Source organism: Bos taurus, chromosome 10 (genome assembly GCF_002263795.3).
Source record: "Bos taurus isolate L1 Dominette 01449 registration number 42190680 breed Hereford chromosome 10, ARS-UCD2.0, whole genome shotgun sequence".
Classification (NCBI taxonomy): Eukaryota; Metazoa; Chordata; class Mammalia; order Artiodactyla; family Bovidae; genus Bos; species Bos taurus.
The window spans coordinates 46,678,579-46,700,157 of record NC_037337.1 but is presented as its reverse complement, the minus strand read 5'-3'; the positions used below and the strand labels follow the sequence as shown (position 1 = coordinate 46,700,157).

General features: G+C 45.6%; 2 protein-coding genes across 9 annotated transcripts in view; one reads left to right on the top strand and one right to left on the bottom strand.

The window, feature by feature from the left end:
* The window catches only part of CA12 (carbonic anhydrase 12), a 65,344-nt gene that overhangs the window by 14,440 nt on the left and 29,325 nt on the right, over window positions 1-21,579 (bottom strand). For all 4 annotated transcript variants that reach the window (XM_005211744.5, XM_002690877.7, XM_059890716.1 and 1 more), the window contains exons 3-7: window positions 7,218-7,397; window positions 6,181-6,323; window positions 1,515-1,610; window positions 611-674; window positions 220-377 (exon numbers count right to left, since the gene is read on the bottom strand). In XM_005211744.5, the coding sequence (XP_005211801.1) occupies window positions 220-377; window positions 611-674; window positions 1,515-1,610; window positions 6,181-6,323; window positions 7,218-7,397 (641 nt within the window). The remainder of the gene's footprint in view (window positions 1-219; window positions 378-610; window positions 675-1,514; window positions 1,611-6,180; window positions 6,324-7,217; window positions 7,398-21,579) is intronic.
* Window positions 1-21,579, top strand: part of APH1B (aph-1 homolog B, gamma-secretase subunit) — a 117,077-nt gene that overhangs the window by 72,078 nt on the left and 23,420 nt on the right. For 2 of the 5 annotated variants that reach the window (XR_009496047.1, XR_009496045.1), the window contains one exon: window positions 539-21,430. The exons of 1 other annotated variant lie outside the window; for it this stretch is intronic. The gene's annotated coding sequence lies outside the window, so the exon portion shown is untranslated. Of the gene's footprint in view, window positions 1-538; window positions 21,431-21,579 lie in introns of those variants that run through there. 2 more of the 5 variants (XR_009496046.1, XM_059890454.1) reach the window with 2 other exon arrangements.

Genomic DNA, 21,579 nt, shown 5'->3' with positions numbered 1-21,579 from the left:
CGGAGATAGACTCATTCTCCCCTCTTGACTTGACAGCTCCACTTTTGAAGCCCAGCCTGTGATTTCCAAAGTACTTCCAGGCCCCTGTGGTATCTGGAGAGGTTTTGAATAGCTGCCAATGAAACTCTGAGTGAGGTAGTCAGGTCGTCAATTATGATACAGGCGGTGCAGGGTCCGAGGTACCACGTGGTCTACGACAAGGAAGAGCACGACAGTTACCTGCTCCTGGGAAATTTGCACAGGGTTCCGGAACACCGTCCAGAGCACAGTGGGGTAGCAGGGAGGTGTAGTCAGGGACCCCCTGTAGCGGTAGTACTCTTCAGGCCTCTCTGGCAGCAGCTCTTCTATGCTGAAACCTGGAATGAACACTTCTTGGCCTGGAGAGACATGTTGGGGTATAAGGTCACCTTCCTCCCCAAGGCAGAGGTACAGCTGAGCCTATAACAGCCTAGGAACATGAACTAGCCCCATTCTGAGCTACCTGGTTCCAGGACCTGGTCACAGACAGTACCTGTCCCCTGCCTGCATTCTTTTTCAGGTCACCCAAGAGCAAATACGCTGTTCTCCAGCAGAGGGTGAGTAAGCAATAAGGTGAGTAAACAATCCTCACCTTTGTACTTTACATCTTTAAGGTGATCGAAGATCTTGTCATATGCTGGATTGGAGGAGCCCACCTGCAACAGAGACGGGGCAAGTTGAACAGAGACAGAATTCAGTAGGCTGAGCCTGGCTTGACAGTTGTGAATGGAAGAGCTCTGCTAGGGGTGTATGATCACCACTGCTGAGATCCTCCCTGAAGGATACACTTTACCAGGACAGCCATGATGCTTCACTAGGCCATTAGGGGGTTGGTGTGATGGTTCTGCCCTCTTACATCTCAGGACATCCTGTTTCCAGCTCAAGATACTAAGGGTTGATTATCCCAGGGCAAGAGTTATAGCTTGTGCTCCTGATTCTCTGTCTGTGACCTTGAAGGCCACAAATCACATTTTCTCTAATCAGGACTTAAGGGAGCTTGAGTGAATGCCAGCCAAGTCAGGCAAGTAAGCACGTGGAGAAACAACATATGTGCTGTCACACTGGGGGAAACAATGCAAGCGAATCAGGAGGTAGTCCCATTTTCTGGGATTCAGAAAAGAACTTATTCCAGGGCCCAGATAAAAGATGGAGCTTGGATACTGGGAACTGTGTCAGGGGTTCAGGCATCTGGATGCGGCAGCAGTAAATGAGTCCCCTACCCCGACAGGTCTGTGTAGCCAGGCAATTCCATGTTGTACAGGAGGGCTGGGGATTAGGACTGAGTTTTCCAGCATCACCTACGACATGCCCCTTTCCGCTGTCCAGCCACAGAAAGTGCTGCCTCTAGGCCAAGAGAGAAAACCCTATGGGAGAATACCCCCTGCTCTAGAGTCAAGACACAGCCGAAATGGGGCAGGTGTGCGTGGAACCAAATGCTGAGTCTGACATCCTCCTGACTTCACATCTCACATAAAGTCCTTCTCAACATCTCTTACCTCTATGAGAACAGCTACAACCGCGAGGCCTTCTGGCTTGTCCTTGGCGAAGCTGTCATTGGGGTACCGGTCTGAGTTGTAATAGACAATATGCAGCTGCAGTGGGAGAGATGAGATGAGCTGCTGTCCATCAGGGAGAGCGACTTGTGGGAACCTTTCACTTTTACAGGAGACTGGGATCCAATAGGAGGTACCTCCACCTCCAGCTAGATCAGGCCTCTCAGACCCTCACCTCATGGCCACTCCAGCTTTCTCTTTTCTCTCAGTTCTCTAGACTACACACTCCACCAGGGCACTCTGTCCATCCTGTTCACTCACTGTATGCCAGTGTCTAATTTAGTGCCTGAAACATACTAGGTGCACAACAGCTACTAAATGAATGAACAAATGGGCTTTTATACCAGCCACCTGGTATACTTGAAAACACCTGGATACTTTGGAGCACTTCTCCCTTGTCATTTTTCCTACTTTTTCTGGAACCTGGGGCAAAATGGTCCCACGTGATTTGCCCGACCTCAGCCTGGCCACTCTGTACTTGGAACTGAAGGCTGAGACAGTAAACCTCCAACTGTAAGTTCATCGTATCTGTAGCTAGAGCAGGACATGCGTTGACCTCTCAGGTGGAGACAGTCACAACATGGCTTTTATAAAGGTTTTATCAGTCATATTTGAAGAGACCAAGCAACAGAAATGTTACTCCATGAATGTAGACTCCGAAATACCACTTTAAACTCATTTTTTTCCCCCAAAGTAGAGATTACTTGTCATGATGAAAGTGAAGAAAAGAGATGTTTTTGAGAAATTTGGGGGTTAAAAAATCTAGGTAAACTGTGATGAGTGATGCTGATAATGGGGGAGGTTATGCATGTTGCTGGGAGCAAAGAGTATATGGGAAATCTCTGTACTTCCTCTCCATTTTTCTAAATGCTCTAGAACCTAAAATGCTCTAAAAAAAATTAAAAAAAAAAAACAGTCTAGGAATCATCAAGACATTATTATGACAAGCTCTGAAAAGGTTTGGTTTTTGTTTTTCTTTGATATGGACCGTTTTTTAAGTCTTGAATTTCTTCCAGTTTTGCTTCTGTTGTTTTATGTTCTCATTTTCTGGTCACGAGGCATGTGGGATTTTAGCTTCCCATCCAGGATGGAACCAACACTCCCAGCCCTGGAAAGTGAAATCTTAACCCCTGGACTGCCAGGGAAGTCTCTCTGACAATGCTTTAACCTGATTTTAATCCTCAAGGTGGCCTCACCTGTCCTCCAAAAAAACTATGTTAGTCCATGATCTCTCTATATATGATCACATGTATTTTTGTTGATTCTTTGCCTCTTGAGACTATAACACACGGAGGTTTTATCTCTTTTCTTTTTCTTCATTAATCTCTTTTTCCATCTTCAGTTCAGTTCAGTCGCTCAGTCGTGTCCGACTCGGTGACCCCATGAACTGCAGCACACCAGGCCTCTCTGTCCATCACCAACTCCTGGAGTCTACCCAAACCCATGTCCATCGAGTTGATGATGCCATCCAACCATCTCATTCTCTGTTGTTCCCTTCTCCTCGCGCCCTCAATCTTTCCCAGCATCAGGGTCCTTTCCAATGAGTCAGCTCTTCGCATCAGGTGGCCAAAGTATTGGAGCTTCAGCTTCAACATCAGTCCTTCCAATGAACACCCAGGACTGATCTCCTTTAGGATGGACTGGTTGGATCTCCTTGCAGTCCAAGGGACTCTCTCAAGAGTCTTCTCCAACACCACAGTTCAAAAGCATTAATTCTTCTGTGCTCAGCTTTCTTTATAGTCCAACTCTCACATCCATACGTGACTACTGGAAAAACCATAGCCTTGACTAGACTGACCTTTGTTGGCAAAGTAATGTCTCTGCTTTTTAGTATGCTGTCTAGGTTGGTCATAACTTTCCTTCCAAGGAGTAAGCGTCTTTTCATTTCATGGCTGCAGTCACTATCTGCAGTGATTTTGGAGCCCAGAAAAATAAAGTCTGACACTGTTTCCCCTGTTTCCCCATCTATTTCCCATGAAGTGATGGGACCAGATGCCATGATCTTCGTTTTCTGAATGTTGAGCTTTAAGCCAGCTTTTTCACTCTCCACTTTCACTTTCATCAAGAGCCTCTTTAGTTCTTCTTCACTTTATGCCATAAGGGTGGTGTCATCTGCATATCTGAAGTTATTGATATTTCTCCCTGCAACCTTGATTCCAGCTTGTGCTTCCTCCAGCCCAGCGTTTCTCATGATGTTATGTTAATAATAACATATAACAAGTTAAATAATCAGGGTGACAATATACAGCCTTGACGTACTCCTTTTCCTATTTGGAACCAGTCTGTAGTTCATGTCCAGTTCTAACTGCTGCTTCCTGACCTGCATACAGATTTCTCAAGAGGCAGGTCAGGTGGTCTGGTGGGCCCATCTCTTTCAGAATTTTCCACAGTTTATTGTGATCCACAAAAAGGCTTTGGCATAGTCAATAAAGCAGAAATAGATGTTTTTCTGGAACTTTCTTGCTTTTTCAGTGATATGTGATTATAAATAGAATTCAAGCATATTTTAATAAATACAGCTCAATGTTCCCCACTTTTCAAGTGGCCTTTTAATCCCATTAGTTCTTCTTTTCATTGGTCCCCTATGAAGGATTTCTTAGGGGCTCCTGGTTCCTCATGTTTATCCCCAAAAGATGTAGCCTCTGCACTGCCCCACACCATCCTGTCCTGGCTCTGCTTTACGAAATGGTGCAGAACTCTATGTGGCTAAAACCCCAAAGGTCCTATATCCCTATTTCTTTTTACTGCTGACTGCTGAGCTTGTGTTCAGTTTTAGCACTTTTCTCACTTGTTCAGATGAAATCAAGAGGAGGTGAAGACTAATACAAACAGAAAGCAGTTCCCTGAGGAGAGGATAAGAGAGGCTTATCTTTTTTAGTGGTATTTTTATTTTATGTATTTATTTAGCCACACTGCACAGCATGAGGGATCATATTTCCCCGACCAGGGATTGAACCCACACCCCCTGCATTAGAAGCTCAGAGTCTTAAATCACCAGGGAAGTTCCCACGAGAGTCTTCATATAAAAACTCAATCCAGAAAAACTGTTACACTTTCAAGGGCTCTCCATAAAGAATCTGCTATTTTAGGGTCACCTTCCCTGGTGGCTTGGGTGGTAAAGAATCTGCCTGCAGTGTAGCAGACCTGGCTTCAATCCCTGGGTCAGAAAGATCCCCTAGAGAAGGGAATGGCAATCCACTCCAGTATTCTTGCTTGGAGAATCTCATGGATAGAGGAAGGAGCCTGGTGAGTCGCAAAGAGTGGGACACGACTGAGTGACTAACACTTTCACTTATTTTTTTTTTCTGTATTATTGACATTAATGGTCCATCTTCACCAAGTTCTTGGTCTCATGATGTGGCTTAATAGCAGAAAATACAGTGACTATTTTTAAATGGGTAAATCTTCTCACCCTACACCCTAACTCCTTTACTCCCCTTGGGAAAATAGAGGCTTCCTCATTGCAGTTAGGCTGAAAGAAACGAAGTCCTGGAGGTTCAGAGAGGGACCTGGTCTGAAATACATGTAGCTCCAGCAGGGCCATCCTATCTAATTAGACTAAAATCTTAAGCAGTTGAGCATTTAAGAACAGAGGAGAATGCTGGTGTCATTATTTATCATGGGCTCCATTGGCTGATCAGTAGCATTTGTCTCCTTGTACTTCTTGCCCTGTAAACATTCAGAACCACACCCCCACGTGCAATCCCAGTTGAACTCTGAAATGGAGCCACTCAACCACCCCCACCCCCACCCCCCACTGCACACTTGCAGTGCAGGAGCAAAGCTCTGGCTCCTCTTCCTGTTTTCTTTGGTATTTGGGGTTATCACCTCCAGGCAACATAGCACAGCACTGTGGTTTACTTTCCCAAGGGGAGTAAAGGAGTTAGGGTGTAGGGTGAGAAGATTTACCCATTTTAAAATAGTCACTGTATTTTCTGCTATTAAGCCACATCATGAGACCAAGAGCTTGGTGAAGATGGACCATCTTCACCAAGCTATCCTCAGTGAGTCTCTGCTTGCCACGATGCCCTGTGTGTTATAATGCCAGTCATCGCTTGATTTGTGGCTAGGTAGAAAAGAGTGACCCTGAACCCAGGTCCCCAAGCTCCAAGCACAACCCACACCAAGGGAAAGGAAAGATGGGGTGGGAAAGACTCATGTAAACAGCATGATGTGTGAAGAAAGCTGAGAAGTTGGGGGAGCGTTTAGCCCAGTATGACTCGGCAGTGGGATGGGTCAGCCAGACAAGCTGGTGGGATCTTAATCTGTGTGCACAGAAGGGTGATGTCTAGAAAAGGGGCATGTGTGTCCTCCTGTGGCACCCTGGGAGCCCTGCCCCTGGAGTAGCATCACCCAGTAAAAGACTTGGAGACAAAGTCAGCAAGTTCAGGAAAGGAAGGGAAGCGGGCCACCACAGATGAGCTGCAGCGTGGCTGGAGTGGCTCTGCCTCCCTGTGCTGTCGGCAGAGCTGCGGTGGGTGTGCAGAGCATGAAGGCCACCCCCCACCCCACCCGCCATGCTCTGGTCTTGTCTGCACACCAGCCAAGTGGAAGAGTGCCAGACCACCCACCACCAGGAGTCCTCTGCCAGGTGGGCCGCCCCACTCACCTCGGCGGCGAAGTGCTCCCCGCCGACAGTGTGCTCCGAGCCGTGGGGGTCGTTCTTGTCCCCCCAGTGCAGGTGCAGCTGCGAGGCATTGTAGCGGGCCCCGAGGCCCCGGACCTGCATGTCCTTGGGCAGTTTCACCTTCACTGCAGGGAGAGGAGGGGCAGTCTTCAGAGCCCTGGCCAGCTGGGTGCTGCCTGAGAGCAGGTTGGCAGCAACTGCTAAGGGCCCAGACAGGGGCAGGGGGATGCAGCGATGGGGGAACCAGAGAGGTGCGGCTCGGAAACCTGGGCTCTTTCTCTGAGAATGTCCCCTCTTCCACTAAAGCAATTCCAGTGGCGGCAGCACCTTCGTGGTTCCCCTTGGAAAATGATGGCAGGAACTAATCTAGCCAACAGATGGATGTTTGTTTACATATCCATGTATTACACACTTGGCCATGAAGATGGAACCTACAGTAAAATATCTGCCAAGCTGAGAATTATATAACAACAACAGCAATAATAATTGCTATTTATGAAGCTTCTTTCTATTCTGGATCTTAACATACAGAATCTCTAGTCTTTACAGTAGCTATCAGTATGCCCATTTTCCAGATGAAACCTCAAGAGTTTAAAATTCTTATCCAGAGTCTTGTGACTCATACGTAGTCAAGCCAGGATTCAAACTCAGATTGGTCTGACTCCTGAGTGAGCCCCCCAGTGAACTGTGTGGCCCTTTGAGTCATTCATGATGACCCATAATTCACTCTCATACCATATCAACAGGTCAAGGGGCTCAAGCCCTTCCCTACCCCCCCATCCCACCCCAAGAGATGTGCTGCTTCTAAGAGGTATTTTCCCAGCAGAACCACCTGAGCCCAGGGCCTGCAGCATCTCTTTTAGAAAGTGGCCCAAGGATCCCTCAAGGGCTCCCCTCTGCTCTCCTTCCTGGGTGCCTCATCAGAACGCCCCCTCCAACCCCCACCCAGCAGACTCAAGAGGCCAGGGAGCCAAGGTAAGCTCAGCCACCACTGCAGGTCTCCGGCGTCGCTCCCTCACCTGAGTGGCCGTTGTTGGTGAGGACAAATTGCGGACTGGCAGACTGGTTGTAGCCTTGGAAGGCCAGGGGCCTGAGGCTGGCATTGTACCGCAGGATGTCATCATGCAGGTCTATCGGGGACTGCAGCAGGCCGCCACAGGAAGGGTAGGTCTTGGACCAGCTCTTCTCCCCATCGGGACCTGGAAGGGGAGGTTCAAGCCCATGACTTAATCAGTTTTCCACTAGAGCTTTTTCCTCACCTTCTAATTCTATGTGCAGTACAGTTATTCCTTTTCTATTCTTAATCCCCAGAGATATGCTCTTCAGGGTCCAGGGACCCCAGCCTACAGAATCATGGCATGCAAACGTCTCCAGACGGTTTGCCTTTTTTTTTTTTTAAACTTTACAATATTGTATTAGTTTTGCCAAATATCGAAATGAATCCGCCACTGGTATACATGTATTCCCCATCCTGAACCCTCCTCCCTCCTCCCTCCCCATACGATCCCTCTGGGTCATCCCAGTGCACCAGCCCCAGGCATCCAGTATCGTGCATTGAACCTGGACTGGCAACTCGTTTCATACATGATATTATACATGTTTCAATGCCAATCTCTTTAACAAGTGGTGCTGGGAAAACTGGTCAACCACTTGTAAAAAAATGAAACTAGAACACTTTCTAACACCATACACAAAAATAAACTCAAAATGAATTAAAGATGGTTTGCTTTTGAAGTAATGTGGGGAGAGGGGGGCCAGAGCAGTCCCATGGCAGGGACTCCACTTTATTCAGTACATTGTTCGTATCTCAACCCGGTGCACATCCATTCTGCAAGAAGACCTCGTGACTCTCCACAATTTAGCATCTGTATATTGAACACCTACTGTGAGCAGGAGATACTCTGGGTCTTGGGGCCACCCATGCTTGCATTCTAGTAGGGAATTTTTTTTTTTTTAATTTTTTTGTGTTTTAGAAGCAAAGGAAATTAGTTTTTTTTTTCTTATTTTTTTTAAAGTTCAGTTTAAAATCTCGGGCTCTCTTCCCTTTGGTACTTTTAAAAATTGATGTGTTTGTTATTGTTTAGTCACAGTCGTGTCCAACTCTTTGTGACCCCGTGGACTGTAGCCCTGCTTCCCTGTCCTTCACTATCTCCCAGAGTTTGCTAAAACTCATGTCCACTGAGTTGATGATGCCATCCAACTATCTTATCCTCTGTCACCCCCTTCTCCTCCTGCCTTCAGTCTTTCCCAGAATCAGGGTCTTTTCCATTGAGTTGTCTCTTTGTCAACTCAGGTGGCCAAAGTATTGGAGCTTCAGCCTCAGTCCTTCCAGTGAATATTCAGGGTTGATTTCCTTTAGGATTGACTGGTTTGATGTATAGTTATTGTACAATATTATATGGTACAGGTATACAATATAGTGATTCACAATTTTTAAAGGTTATACTCCATTTAAAATTATTATAAAATATAGGCTATAGTCCCCTTGTTGTACAATATCTTTGTAACTTGTCTTATACCTAATAATTTGTACCCCTTACTCCCCTACCCCTCTTGCCCTGGTCCCCTCCCCTCTTCTAGCAGGGAAGAATTTATTTAATCCACTGGAATGTCCCACGTTGGAAAAATTGGTGTCTGACTATACCTCCAGGTAGGTCTTTGAGGCTGGTAATCTAGACTATGATCTTCCTGATAGGAAACCCTTGAGGACATTGACTCTGAATACCCACGTCTAGAGTAAGTAAAAACCCTGCAACCTGATAGGGAAACTTGAAAGATAGCAAGTAATTATCGCCCGAATTACAGAACTAAATGCAGTGTTTACACTGGGGAAAAGAATGACACTATTAAAAACTAATTATTACAATCTAATTGACAAACTAGCAGTGAGGAGGAACAGACTTAACAAAGAAACCCTCCAGGGCTCAGGCTTCTTGCTAACTACCAGGTAATAGTCCTTCCCCTGGAAATGAAAATAAACAATCCAGTCCCACTGCAGATAAAATTTCTGACTCCCACAGGGAAAAGTCTTTCAAGAATGTCAGGCTGTGTTTAAAAGATTATCTCCCATGGTAATTAAATGGATTTTCAAGCTGAGATTTCTCCAGAAAAGCGAATAACCGGCAGGTCATGGCTCGTTGGCGTGGAACAGTTGTGCCCTGTGGGCTCTCTAGAAGTTGGGAATCAAGGTTTGCCACCTGGAGTTCATTCATCAGTATTTCAGCACAAGGAAAGATGTACTGAGGTGGAGTGGGCGGAAGGCACACCACATCTTCTGGGCACTCTTCCATAGACCACAGCGTTGTTTCAAGAAAGAGAGAGAGAGAGTGAGAGAGAGAGAGAGAGAGTGTGTGTGTGTGTGTGTGTGTGTGTGTGTGCACGTGCGCGCGCGCATGCGTGCCCACTTCACAGAATCCCCATCCCCGACTACCTTGTTCTCTGAGAGTAGGGAGGGTCAGAAGCAAAACTTGATGCCCTCATTCATTTAAAATGCTATGAGGAGGGACTTCCCTTGTGGTCCAATGGCTAAGACTCCACACTTCCAAGGCGGGAGCCCCAGGTTCAGTCCCTGGTCAGGGCACTAGATCCCACATGCTGCAACTAAGAGTTGTCCACATGCCCCAACTAAAACAATCCTCCATGGTGCAGCTGAGAATTCCAGTGCTGCAAGTGAAGACCCTGCATTCCACAAGCAAGACCAGGTGCAGCCAAATAAATAAACAAACAAATATTTAAAATGTTGAAAGAAAACTGTCAACCCCAGAACTCTATAACCAGTGAAAATAAGTATTATCAGATAAAACTAGAGAATTTGTGACCAGCAGAAATACTCTGTAAGAAATGTGAATGAAAGTTCTTTAGGCTTTAAGGGAAGTTATCCCAGAAGAAACTTGGAGCTTCAGGAGGCACAAGAGAGCACTGGAAATAGTAAATAAATAGAGAAAAAAAATTTTTTTAGATGCTATGAGGAGTTGGCCTTATGTCTGGACACACACGGGAGAATCCTCTAATTTTTCAGGCTGTCAGCCTTCAGGTATACTGTTTCAGAAATGTTGGAACTTGAAGAGATTTCAGAAATGGTGGAACTTGAAAGGATTCCAGACTCTCTAGTTCAGCCTCTCAATGGACACCAGTTTTCTCAGTTCTCACGTATCATAGTTTCTCCTGGACTGTGTTGTTTTTATTTCCACAGCCTCAAAGCCCTGGACTCAAGGCAACTAAACTACACCAAGATGGCGACTAGGGGAGAGGGAGGCTGGAGGCAGTCACTCCAGGGAGCAGACCGGAGCAGGGCAGTTACTCAGCTGAGGGCAAAACCAAATTCCTTAGAGACCGCAGGGAACAGAGGGGAAGCTGTCAAGAGGTATCATGCAAACCCTGAGGGTCAGGAGGAGGTGCAGCTACCAGGTGGCAAGCCTTCCAGAACACGGCCGCCAGCCTTTGCTCTGCTCACAGCAGCATCTGGGCCCGCGGCCAGGGTGGCAGAAGCTGCCAGCCAGGCCCGAAGGGAAGAAACTCAGGAAGTGAAGATGTGGCAAAGCTGTGCATCCTGTAGCTAAAGGGAACTGAGTAAGAACTCTCTTCCCAGAGCAGGGATTCACCTGAAGCCTTCCTGAAAGACAGGCCCAGACCCTCCCATTTCATGTCTGTGAACCCACATCGTGACTGGGGGCACGTGTGTGACAGACACTGAGGAAACATAATCCCCAAAGAATGAAAGCCCCCAGGGACCACAGAGCTCAGGAAGTGTTATCAGGAGGAATTTTTCTTTTGTCCTAAGTAATTTTCCTTGCAAGTTGGCTAAATTAGGTGTTTGGGAGCAGAAAAGACTAAGGATATAAAAGGAAACAGAAGAGACTTCCCTGGTTGGTCCCTCGTGGTCCAGTGGTTAAGACTCTGCCCTCCCAATGCAGGGGGTCCGGGTTCGATCCTTGGTCAGAGAATTAGATCCCACATGTCACAACTAAGACCCAGCACAGCCAAAGGAATACATATTAAAAAAGAAAAAGCAACAGAGTTCATGGTTGAGAAAGAGAAATTCCTAGGAAAGAGAAGCAACTGTACTGGACCCGGAGAGTTCAAAGAACCAGATCCAGCTGCTCCCCCGACTCGCCCCCCGACCGCCGCCCCTCCATGAGTGATCCCAAGCAGGCCACATTCCCTGCCTGAGTCTCCTTCGCCCTTTGTACCAATGGGAGGGGTGGACACTACGTTCTGGAAGTTCCCTTCTGGCTCCCAAGCTCTCAGATTTACTAAGATTACTGGGGCTAAGCACCTTCACCTCTGTATCAGGCCAGTTGGAACGGGTTGGAAAAAACTGCTCACGCCAAGGCAGCTCCTGGGCATGTGACGGGGTGCCTAGTGGGAACCAGCTGTGGAAATGAGGGCACAGGGCACTGCCATTCCCCAGGCTGGTCCAGTGCTGCTGGTCTCAGCTGCCAACCATGGGGTGGGGTTGGGGTCGCTCATCCTGAGCGCCCATCACAGGCCCTTAGGGCAGCAGAGTCTAGAAAGCCTTTCCTTCTCCTCCTCCTCATTATGGTTGATGGTGATAGTGATGATGATATTAGTAGTTTGGGTCCTTACACCTCTACAACTCTGTGGGGTCCACAAGGCAAGAACTGCCCCATTTTGTAGATGAAAAATTGAGAGTAAGTGATTTGCCCAAAGTCAGACTTTGGCTTAGTAACAGAGTTACCTTGCCTGGATCACAGAACTGTGAACTTCTGTTTCAGGGTTTATCTGGGAGATTTTGTCCAGGCCCGTTTCCTCCCCGTCCCGTGATCTCCTTGAAGGCAAGGACCGTGTCTCATTCATCCCTGCCTTGGCTGCAGTGCCTGGCACAAAGCAGGCCCTCACATGTTTACTGAGCTGGATTCTCCTGCTAATTTTATGCTTGTTCGTCTAAGGGAAGTAAGTGCCTATATTAATCCCCCTAGCTTCTCTCTATTCCCCCACATATTTTTTTTTTTTTTCCTATCAAAAAAAATGCAAAATGATGTCACTTGCTCAGGTTCAGAATTTACGTTCCTAGCTTTCTCGTGTACGTGCATGAGGTTTTGCTCTGTTTGGAGCCACTCACTGAAAAATAAATCCGATTGCTGGCCCCTGGCTTGGGAGGTGATCTGCCAAGTATGGGATTTTATTGGAGTTCATAGGACCCTCTGCCAGCATATGATGGCTCTGTCCCCTTCTTACATGGCTAGGGACATTGTCAGAGCGGCCTCCCATCTCTTTGGCTTGTAGGTGAGAGAGGTGCCAGGGTGGGGTGCACCAAGGCATGTCAGCAGCGGCTCCTTTCTGCCCCCAGCTGCTGTGTGGGCAACGTGTGACTTGTTGCTGCTCTAACACTGCCTTTTCATCGGCAGCTACAGCCCTGGCTGTCATCTTTCAGCCTGTTCTCAGCTGTCACACTCATGCCAATGGCTGTAACCTCTCCCAGGACTGGCTCTTCCAAAAGAAGCATTTCTAGCTACCATCAAAATGTGACTTTTCTCTTGAGATGTGACTTTCCCTCTTGCATGGATTAGATTCCTCCCAAGATCATGATAAAAAGGAGATCATACGGATCTCCCTGTTTGTTTTCGCAACTGAAATCAAGGCATTATTTCTTTCCAGTTCATGAATTTTTCTGTTTGAGGCAAAACAGAAGCGGCCCAAATTTCTGTTTTGAATTGTAACAGGAGATTAACATGGCACAGCTCAAAGCGCCTCTCATGCTTCTCAGCAAGGTGTTATTGAGGCCCAGAGTAAAGACGTGCATTACCCCAAGGACCAGCATGGTTTCAGGGAAAACACCAAATACGTGGAACCATAGAGAGAGGAGCAAAGTGAGCCCCCCATCCCCTGGCTTTGACAGTCCTTGGCGAATCTGCCTCCATCTCTACCGTACCCATGCTCCCCAACCCCGGATGATTTTTGAAACAAATCCGAATATACTTCATCTGTGCATATTTCAGTATGTCTTTAAAATACAAGGGCTCTTAGAACAAAAGCATAATACCATTACCACACTCAAAAAGTTAACCGTTCCTTAATCTTACTAAAACCAGTCAGAATTTTAAAAATTTCCAAGTATCTTGTATCTTTTTATTTGAAATCAATGATCTTTATTTTTAATAACTGTAATTAAAACTCCTCATTCCTCTTCTCCTAAATTAAAAAAATTTTATTTTATGGAAGTGTAGTTGATTGACACGGTTGTGTTAACAGTAAAGTGATTCATTATACATACACCCATTCTTGTTTATGTCCTTTTCCATGATGCTTTATCCCAGAATATTGACTGTAGTTCCCTGTATGCAGCAGGACCTTGTTGTTTTCATATCTTTTTTAACGGTTGTTTGTAAAATTCAGGATTCAGATAACGTCCAGAGAGTACAGTTGGTTGATGTGTTACGGCCTAGATCTCAATTTGATGGTGCTAATAAGCTTTGTCAGAGGACAAATGACCCCACTCTTCCAAAGCTCAAATGCTCAAAATCTCAGAGCCAGACCAGTCTGGTCCATCCTTTGCCCTCAGGGTGGGTCATGGAGTCCCAAGTTTCTATCACCACCACCATCCCCACCATCCCAGGTTAGGCCCTCTCCCTCAACATATCACGCTGCAAAGGACCCCTGCAGGGTCCCCGCTCAAGCCTTTCCTGTTGGCTGCCAGGCTCCTTTCTTGTTGCAACTGGGTTTAACCAGGTGTAGCCCTGCACCCATCCGTCCACTCCGTTTCTCCACAGCATGCCCTGCCTTGCTCCTGTCCCCCAAAAAACAAAGCAGAACCATAGCCATCTTTCACAGTTTTAGCCTGTCAAGGCCTTCATTAATTTTTTTCTTTTTCTGCTTTTTTTTTTTTTGGCTGTGCCACAGGGCATGTGGGATCTTAGTTCTAGGACCAGGGATTGAACCCACATCCCCTACATTAGAAGGCAAAATCTTAACCATTGGATCACCAGGGAAGTCCTTGTCAAGGCCTTCAAAAGCCCTCATACCTTCCCAAGGTCGACTGCCATAGTCAGGCCAGCTGCCCCATCCTCAGAACAACCTTCACAAATGTTCTTATGCTAAAAATCTGCTTAAAATGCCTCCTTTCCTCTCCACCTTTGCAAATCTTGTCCATCTTCAAAAACAAACTCAAGTCCTGGACAAGCTACTCCAGCACTTTCTTGAATTGTCATTTAACCATCTCCTCTGTGACTGTTATCATAAACCTGTTCCAGACTATAATTCTGCCTTCAAGTTCCAAAGACATTTGGAAGCCTAGAAGCCAATGTCATATCCCTCCCCTGTGTCTGAGCACACAGTGGCATTTAGTAGACACTTAATGAATAGTTTCTTAAGCTCATTTCAGAAATCTAGCCGTAAAGGAATAGGAGAGGGGCATGTGTGTGTGTGTGGTTATAGGAAGATGAGAGTGACGAGAAGCATTTTTGTTTTTTAATGGAGAGACTTCAGCACTTTCCTTCTATGCAGAAGGAAAAGTAAGCAGATAAGGAAGGATGGTTCCAGAAGAAAGTCATGGAGTGTGACCCTGAAAAGAGAGCAAGGGAGGGGAGGGCCTGGAGGCAGAGGTAGAAATTACCTCTGGGCTGGAGGAGGCATGCAGTAAGCGTTTGCTAAATAGATTAGACCAGTGCACTGAAGCCTTCCTGGAAAGGGAGCCCATAGACGGACAAACAGAGCCAGAAATCCTAGAACTCACAACTCTGCAGAGCTGATCAGAGAGAAGACTGACTGTGGGATGACAGGCAGTCTCAGGGTCTCACACTCTGAGATGCACGCAGCCCAAGTACATCCATGAGCCTAGAAGAGTCAGTGTGGTTTTTTAAAGTGAACTTGTTTTAAAATTTAAACAACAACATTTTAAAGCAGGTACAAAAGTAAAGAGCACAGTAGAATGGCCCCATGTGCCCATCCGTTCGTGACAGATTTAGTGTTACCCATACCCCCCACCCCATCCATTTCCCTCAACCGGATTACTTTGAAGAAAATCTGTGGATGCTTATATACAACTAAAGGTAGGAACTCTTTAAAACTAACCTCATATCATCTTCACATCTAAGAACTGTTAACAGGGATTTCTTAATGTCATCAAATACCCAGTGCGTGTTCAGTTGCCCCAGTTGTGTCATAATTTGTTTTCCTATTTTTAAGTATAGTTGATATACAGTGCTTCAGGTGTACAGCAAAGTGATTCAGTTATACATATATTTATATAAGAATAGATATATATTTATATAAGATTATATATATATTCTTTTTCAGATTATTTTCCATGATAGGTTATTATAAGATACTGAATGTGCTCAAGTCGTATGTATTTATGAAAGAGTTTGTTTGAATCACAGTCCAGATAAGGTCTGTGTATTATGACTGGTTAATATGTCCCATAGGTTTCTTTTTATCTACAGGTCCTCCTTTTATTTCTCTCCAACATGGGTGTATTTACTCATACTTATGTGCATACGGACTCACTACTGCCTTGGGCAAATAACAATCTACACAAGTAAATGAAGGATAATTTTAGTATTTTATAATGTTTGCAGACATGGTATAGGGGTAAGTAAAACACTTAATGGGGTTGAGTAATTTCTACATTTACTAAATATACTACATATGTGACAGCATATATTATAATAAAAAAGCATATATAGCTCCGTAGAAGACCAGAACCATGTAATTACGGGTACAGTTTGATTGCTGTTTCTTACTGATTATTCTTTCTCACTGACTGCATCCTGTGTGCTTAAGAATAACATAAAATTTAATGAAGATAAATATTGCCTGTAATTTGGACTATATCTGACAAGTCTGGACCAAGAATAAAATGCATTCACTATTATTTCATTTTGATGTTTGTCCTTTGGGGCCTTTCTAAGTCTGTCCCTCAGACCTACGTGGCGCCCCTGGCGTTGGTATGGTAACAAGGGTGTGGTGGTAGCCACACCCTTGGGATAGACCCTTCAGTGTCTGTGTGAATGCCTGGGCAGCTGGTCCTGACCACTGTCTCCGGGGCCTGTCTCTTTGGACTGACCACCAAAACATAGCCAGATCAAAACTTGCCCCCACAGATTAAACTATAGTGACAAGGTCTTACACATTCTAGATGTTGACACACCTTTTTTGTTTTTTAAACCAACAGTCAAAATTTTAGTACAATAAAAGCTTTTGATCAGTCCACAAGGTTTGTTTTTTAAGATCTGACTGGTAAAAATGCCCCTAGTCTGGCATGTATATTTATTGAAAATGGTCATAGATTATGTATCAAATTTGAATATATACTTAACTAGATACTTTAAGTTTAAGAATGAGTATTCCAATGTTGAATAAAGGAGAAAATCACTAAATACCCTCCTTGGAGTGCTCTTTAATTCTGAAGTTAATTCATTCATTTCTTCAACAAACATTCCTACTATGGGCCAGGCATTGTATTTAGTATGGTAGATACAATGGAGAACACGGCAAATCTGGTCTCTCCTCATGGAACTTACATAATAGGGACTTCCCTGGTGGTCCAGTGGTTAAGCATCTGCCTTCCAATACAGGGTGTGCAGGTTCAATCCCTGGTCGGGCAACCAAGATCACATATGCCATTCAGCAACCATTCCCATGTGCCTCAACTACTGAGCCCATGCTCTGGAGACTGTGATCCACAACCGAGACCCAACCCATCCCAAAATAAATAAATGTTAAAGAAGAAAAGACTGATAATAAATTACAAATAAGCAAACCAATGTACATGAGTAAGATAATTCCAGTCTGCAATCAGTGCTATGAAGGAAATAAGCAAGGGCTGATGGAGAAAAATGGAGGGACTACAATGGACCAAGTGGTTCAGGCAGGCTTCTCAGAAGAGGTGCCATTAAAGCCGAGACTTAAAGGATGGGACTGAATCCACGGTGAGTGAGACCTGGGAAATGGCATTCCAGAGGGCAGGCAGAGAGCATTCAGAGGCCCTGCTCCAGCAGAGAGCCTGTATATTTTTTGTGTATGTGATATAAAGACTCAGAAAGAACCTAGGGTTCATCTGGCTTCCTCTTGGCTAGGCTGGGTGTTACCCTGTGACAAGGCTGAGTGGGTGTCATTTGGCACCTGCTCAGGTACACTCCTTTCAGGGAGCTGGGACCCACCTTTCTCCAGGGGTCACGCATCCTCTGTGGTCCTGTGGCTACAGCCACAGAGAACACAGCTAAGCCACAGGACCCCATTCAGAAGAGAAGGCAGCCTCTGTATCCTATCTATACCCATCTTAATGTCACAAATTTTGGGATTTCCCTGGTAGTCCAGTGGCTAAGACTCCATGCTCCCAGTGCAGAGGACCCGGGTTCGATCCCTGGTCAGGGAACTAGATCCCGCATGCCACAACTAAAGAGTGTGCATGCCGCAAGTAAAGACCTGGTGCAAACAAATAAATAAATATTTTTAAAAATACTACACATTCTCAGGATGTTGTTAGGATGTAGAAGTCACATTAAAATTTTTTTTAATTTTTTATTATTTATTTTGGCTGCATTGGGTCTTTGTTGCTGTGTGCAGACTTTCTCTAGTTACAGCGAGTGGGGCCTACTGTCTAGTTAGGGTGCTCAGGCTTCTCACTGCAGTGCCTTCTCTCGTGGAGCACAGGCTTCAGTAGCTGTGGCACATGGACTTAGTTGCTCCAAGGCATGTGGGATCTTCCTGGACCAGGGATCAAATCCATGTCCCCTGCATTGACACATGGATTCTTAACCACTGGACCATCAGGGAAATCCTAAAAATATGTTTAATATATATTTTATAGCTCCTGCAGTTCCCTTCTGGAGTTGATTAAAAGATATATGGCTTCTCATAAAAGTCCAGGGAGCTGAACTGTTCAGTATTACGGGGTTCCCACAGTATCTGCCCTGGCTGGATTCTTATCCCCGCTGAGCAGAAAGCCACACTGTGCTGACTCTCTCTGTTTTCCTGCCAGTCAGGTGGAGAGGCATGGCCATAAAGCCCCATAACCTGCCCCAAAGGAAAGAAGTCTACTAGAGGGGTGGGTTAATGATTAACCGGTGATGTCTTATGATTTTATTATAAACAGAGGTCAAGGAGCCAAACTGGTGTTGAAGCTTTTTCTTTGTTAATGTTAGAAATGAAGCAGAGCAAGGGCTGGAGGATCAGGGTTACTTATTATTTACAAAGCTTAAAGCTGGACAGCCATAGCAGGCCCATTCTGCTTCCTTGGTTTTTATTGTTGTAGATCAATATGAAAGATTATTCTTATTTTAATAGAAATAAAGTTTTCTAAGGATGCTCGAATCTGTACTTTATATCAAACTTTTCCTTTTATTATTTCAATTTTTTGGGGGGGCTCACTTTGAGAGGGAAGGGACTGGGACGGGGTAAAGTCCTCCCAAGCCACTCTTTGGCAGCCTCTCTGGTTTAGCCGTGGCAGTGGGGCCATTGCAGGCTGGAGGGTGAACAAAGGTGAGCTGCAAGACTGGGCCGTCAACTCAGCTCTCTGCTAGCCGTGGGGAAGTCCTTCCCCCACACCTTGCCATATTAGAAGGCCCCTACCTCTCCAGTAATCCCTTTCCAGTATTGCTGGGGGAGAGGGGAGGTACGGGTATAGCTAGGAGACTTTGCAGTCATTTACCCTTTGGCTTCCAGGCATTTGTCAGGTTCTCTCTGGAGGGAAGGCTTTTATAGGGAGGAGGGTGGGGTTTCCTAGGTGTCAAAGATAGATGGTGCCAGCTACTTGCTTTTGCTCCTGTCTCCGGCACCCTTTTAGGTTCTGTTGCCTTAGAGAGTGTTCAATGTGGTGGAGCTCTGCCCACTTCTCGGGACTCCTCTGAACCTACTCTCCACCCCCTCTTTATTGCAGCAATGCTGAGACACGCCCAGCTGCATCTCATCTCCCTGAAACACCCTCTCCCTGCCCCTCTCACTCCCCAAAGGCAGGACCAAGTGTCTCCCTGTCCTGGTGCTCCCATGGAGCCTTTACATTTATCTTTCCTAGAGGCACCTACCGGAGAAGGTGATGGCACCCCACTCCAGTACTCTTGCCTGGAAAATCCCATGGATGGAGGAGCCTGGTAGGCTGCAGTCCATGGGGTCTCGAAGAGTCGGACACGACTGAGCGACTTCACTTTCACTTTTCACTTTCATGCACTGGAGAAGGAAATGGCAACCCACTCCAGTGTTCTTGCCTGGAGAATCCCAGGGACGGGGGAGCCTGGTGGGCTGCCGTCTATGGGGTCGCACAGAGTCGGACACGACTGACGTGACTTAGAAGCAGCAGCAGCAGCAGTAGAGGCACCTACACTTACCAACCCCAGTAGACCAGTGGTTCTCAAAGTGCAGTCCCTGGACAAGCATCACCACCATCATCACCTAGGAATCTGTTAGAAACCTTGGGCCCCACCCCAGACGCCCTGACCCAGACACTCTGGGGGTGGCGCCCGGCATCTGTCACTGAATGAGCCCAGTGGGTGATTCTGGTTCTCACTGACAGTTGGGAACCACCGTACTGGGTTCTCAGCTCATCCTATTCATTACTGTATCTCTGACTCTTCCCTCTGAGCCCGCACATCAAAGTGGTTCTTGAATAAAAACCGCTAAGAAGTTAGCCAAGTTGCTGAGGTGGTAACAGCTTAACCCCAGCAGGGAAACCTCTCCATGCTCAGTACTTGTTATTCTCTTTGATCTTCTTTGACCGGTTCACAAAGGAATTTTGGTCACTGTAAACGTGCTAAGTCCCCAGTAGAGCCAGACATCCTGCCCTACCCTCCTGAAAAAGCATCTTAAAAATATTCTTTCTCCATGCTCAGGCAGGGACCATCTCTGACTAGTAAGAACTGCACACACCATCTTTTTAATACACTGTTATATGTGTCATTATAGAAACTTAATTATGGTGTTTAAAGTCATTTTTATTCAATGTTGAGCCATTTGGAACATAACTTCCTTTTCTTTGTTTTCATGGCTCATTTCATGTCTTTAATCTTGCATGTGTGTGTGTGGTAAAATATACATAAAATTTACCGTTTTTAACCATTTTAAAGTGAATCCAGTGGTATTAATTGCATTTACACTGTTGTAAAGTCATCATCACTAGCCCTTTCCAGAACTTTTTCCATCATCCCAAATGTATATTCCTGGTGGTACATGGCTGTGGAAAATAGTTTGGTGATTCCTTAAAAAGTTAAATACAATTACTATAATACCTAGCAATTCTGTTGTTATTTAGTCACTAAGTTATGTCCAATTCATTTGTGACTCCATGGATGGTAGCCTGCCAGGCTCCTCTGTCCATAGAATTTTATAAGCAATACTGGAGTAGATTGCTATTTCCTTCTCCAGGGGATCTTCCCAACCCAGGGATCGAACCCCTGTCTCCTGCATTGCAAGTGGATTCTTTACTGTTGAACCACTTGGGAAGCCAAGGTATGTAATGAAAGGAATTGAAAGCAGGAACTCAAATAGATACTTATACACTACTGTTCATAGCAGAATTATTTGTAATAGCCAAAAGGTGGAAATAATCCAAGTGCCCATCAAAAAATGAAGGGGTAAATAAAATGTGGTATATACATACAATGGAATACTGTTCAATCATAAAAAGGCTCATCTTGTCTTAATGCACAACTTCTTTTCCAAGAATCTAACTCACGAGATGGGTTAGATGTTTGAGGAGAGCTGAGGTAGGTCTCTATACTTCCAAAGCATCTGTCACAAAGCAAGCTTATGATAGATGCTTAGTAAACAGTCAGTGGTGGAGGAAAACTCTTTATCTTACTTGGTCTAGATGCAGAAGAATTGGTGTCAGATGTTGGTGTGTATCAGACTCCCTGGAGGGTTTTGTTAAAATACAGATTTCTTACTAAAACACAGATGGCTAAAACACTCTCATAGTTTCTGATTCAGAAGGGTTTGGGTGCAGTCCCCAAATCTGTGTTTCTTCCCAATTCCCAGATGATGCTGATGCTGCTGGTCTGGGGACCACACTTTGAGAAGCACTGGTCTAGTCTAACTCAGTATTCCTGACCTCTAACTGTGCACTGGAATCTCCAAGACCTTCTCGGTTTACTCCCAGCCCCAGCCTCTAAGACCTGGCTTAATTGGTCTTGAGTGGAGTCTAGGTACAGGAGGCTTTAAAAAGCTTCTCAGGTGATTCTGCTCAGGTGTGCAGCCAGAGTTAAGACGCACCGGTGGAAAGCCCTCATTACTTCGATGGTGTTGGGGTTGGAGCCAGAGCTTTTTATTCTCCAGTGTCAAGGTAAGATTTTTTTTTTTAATTAATTTTTTATTGTGGTAAAATGTATATAACATAGCCAGGCTTCCCAGGGGGCGCTAGTGGTAAAGAACTCGCCTGCCAACGCAGGAGACCCAGGACACGCGGGTTCAATCCCTGGGTTGGGAAGATCC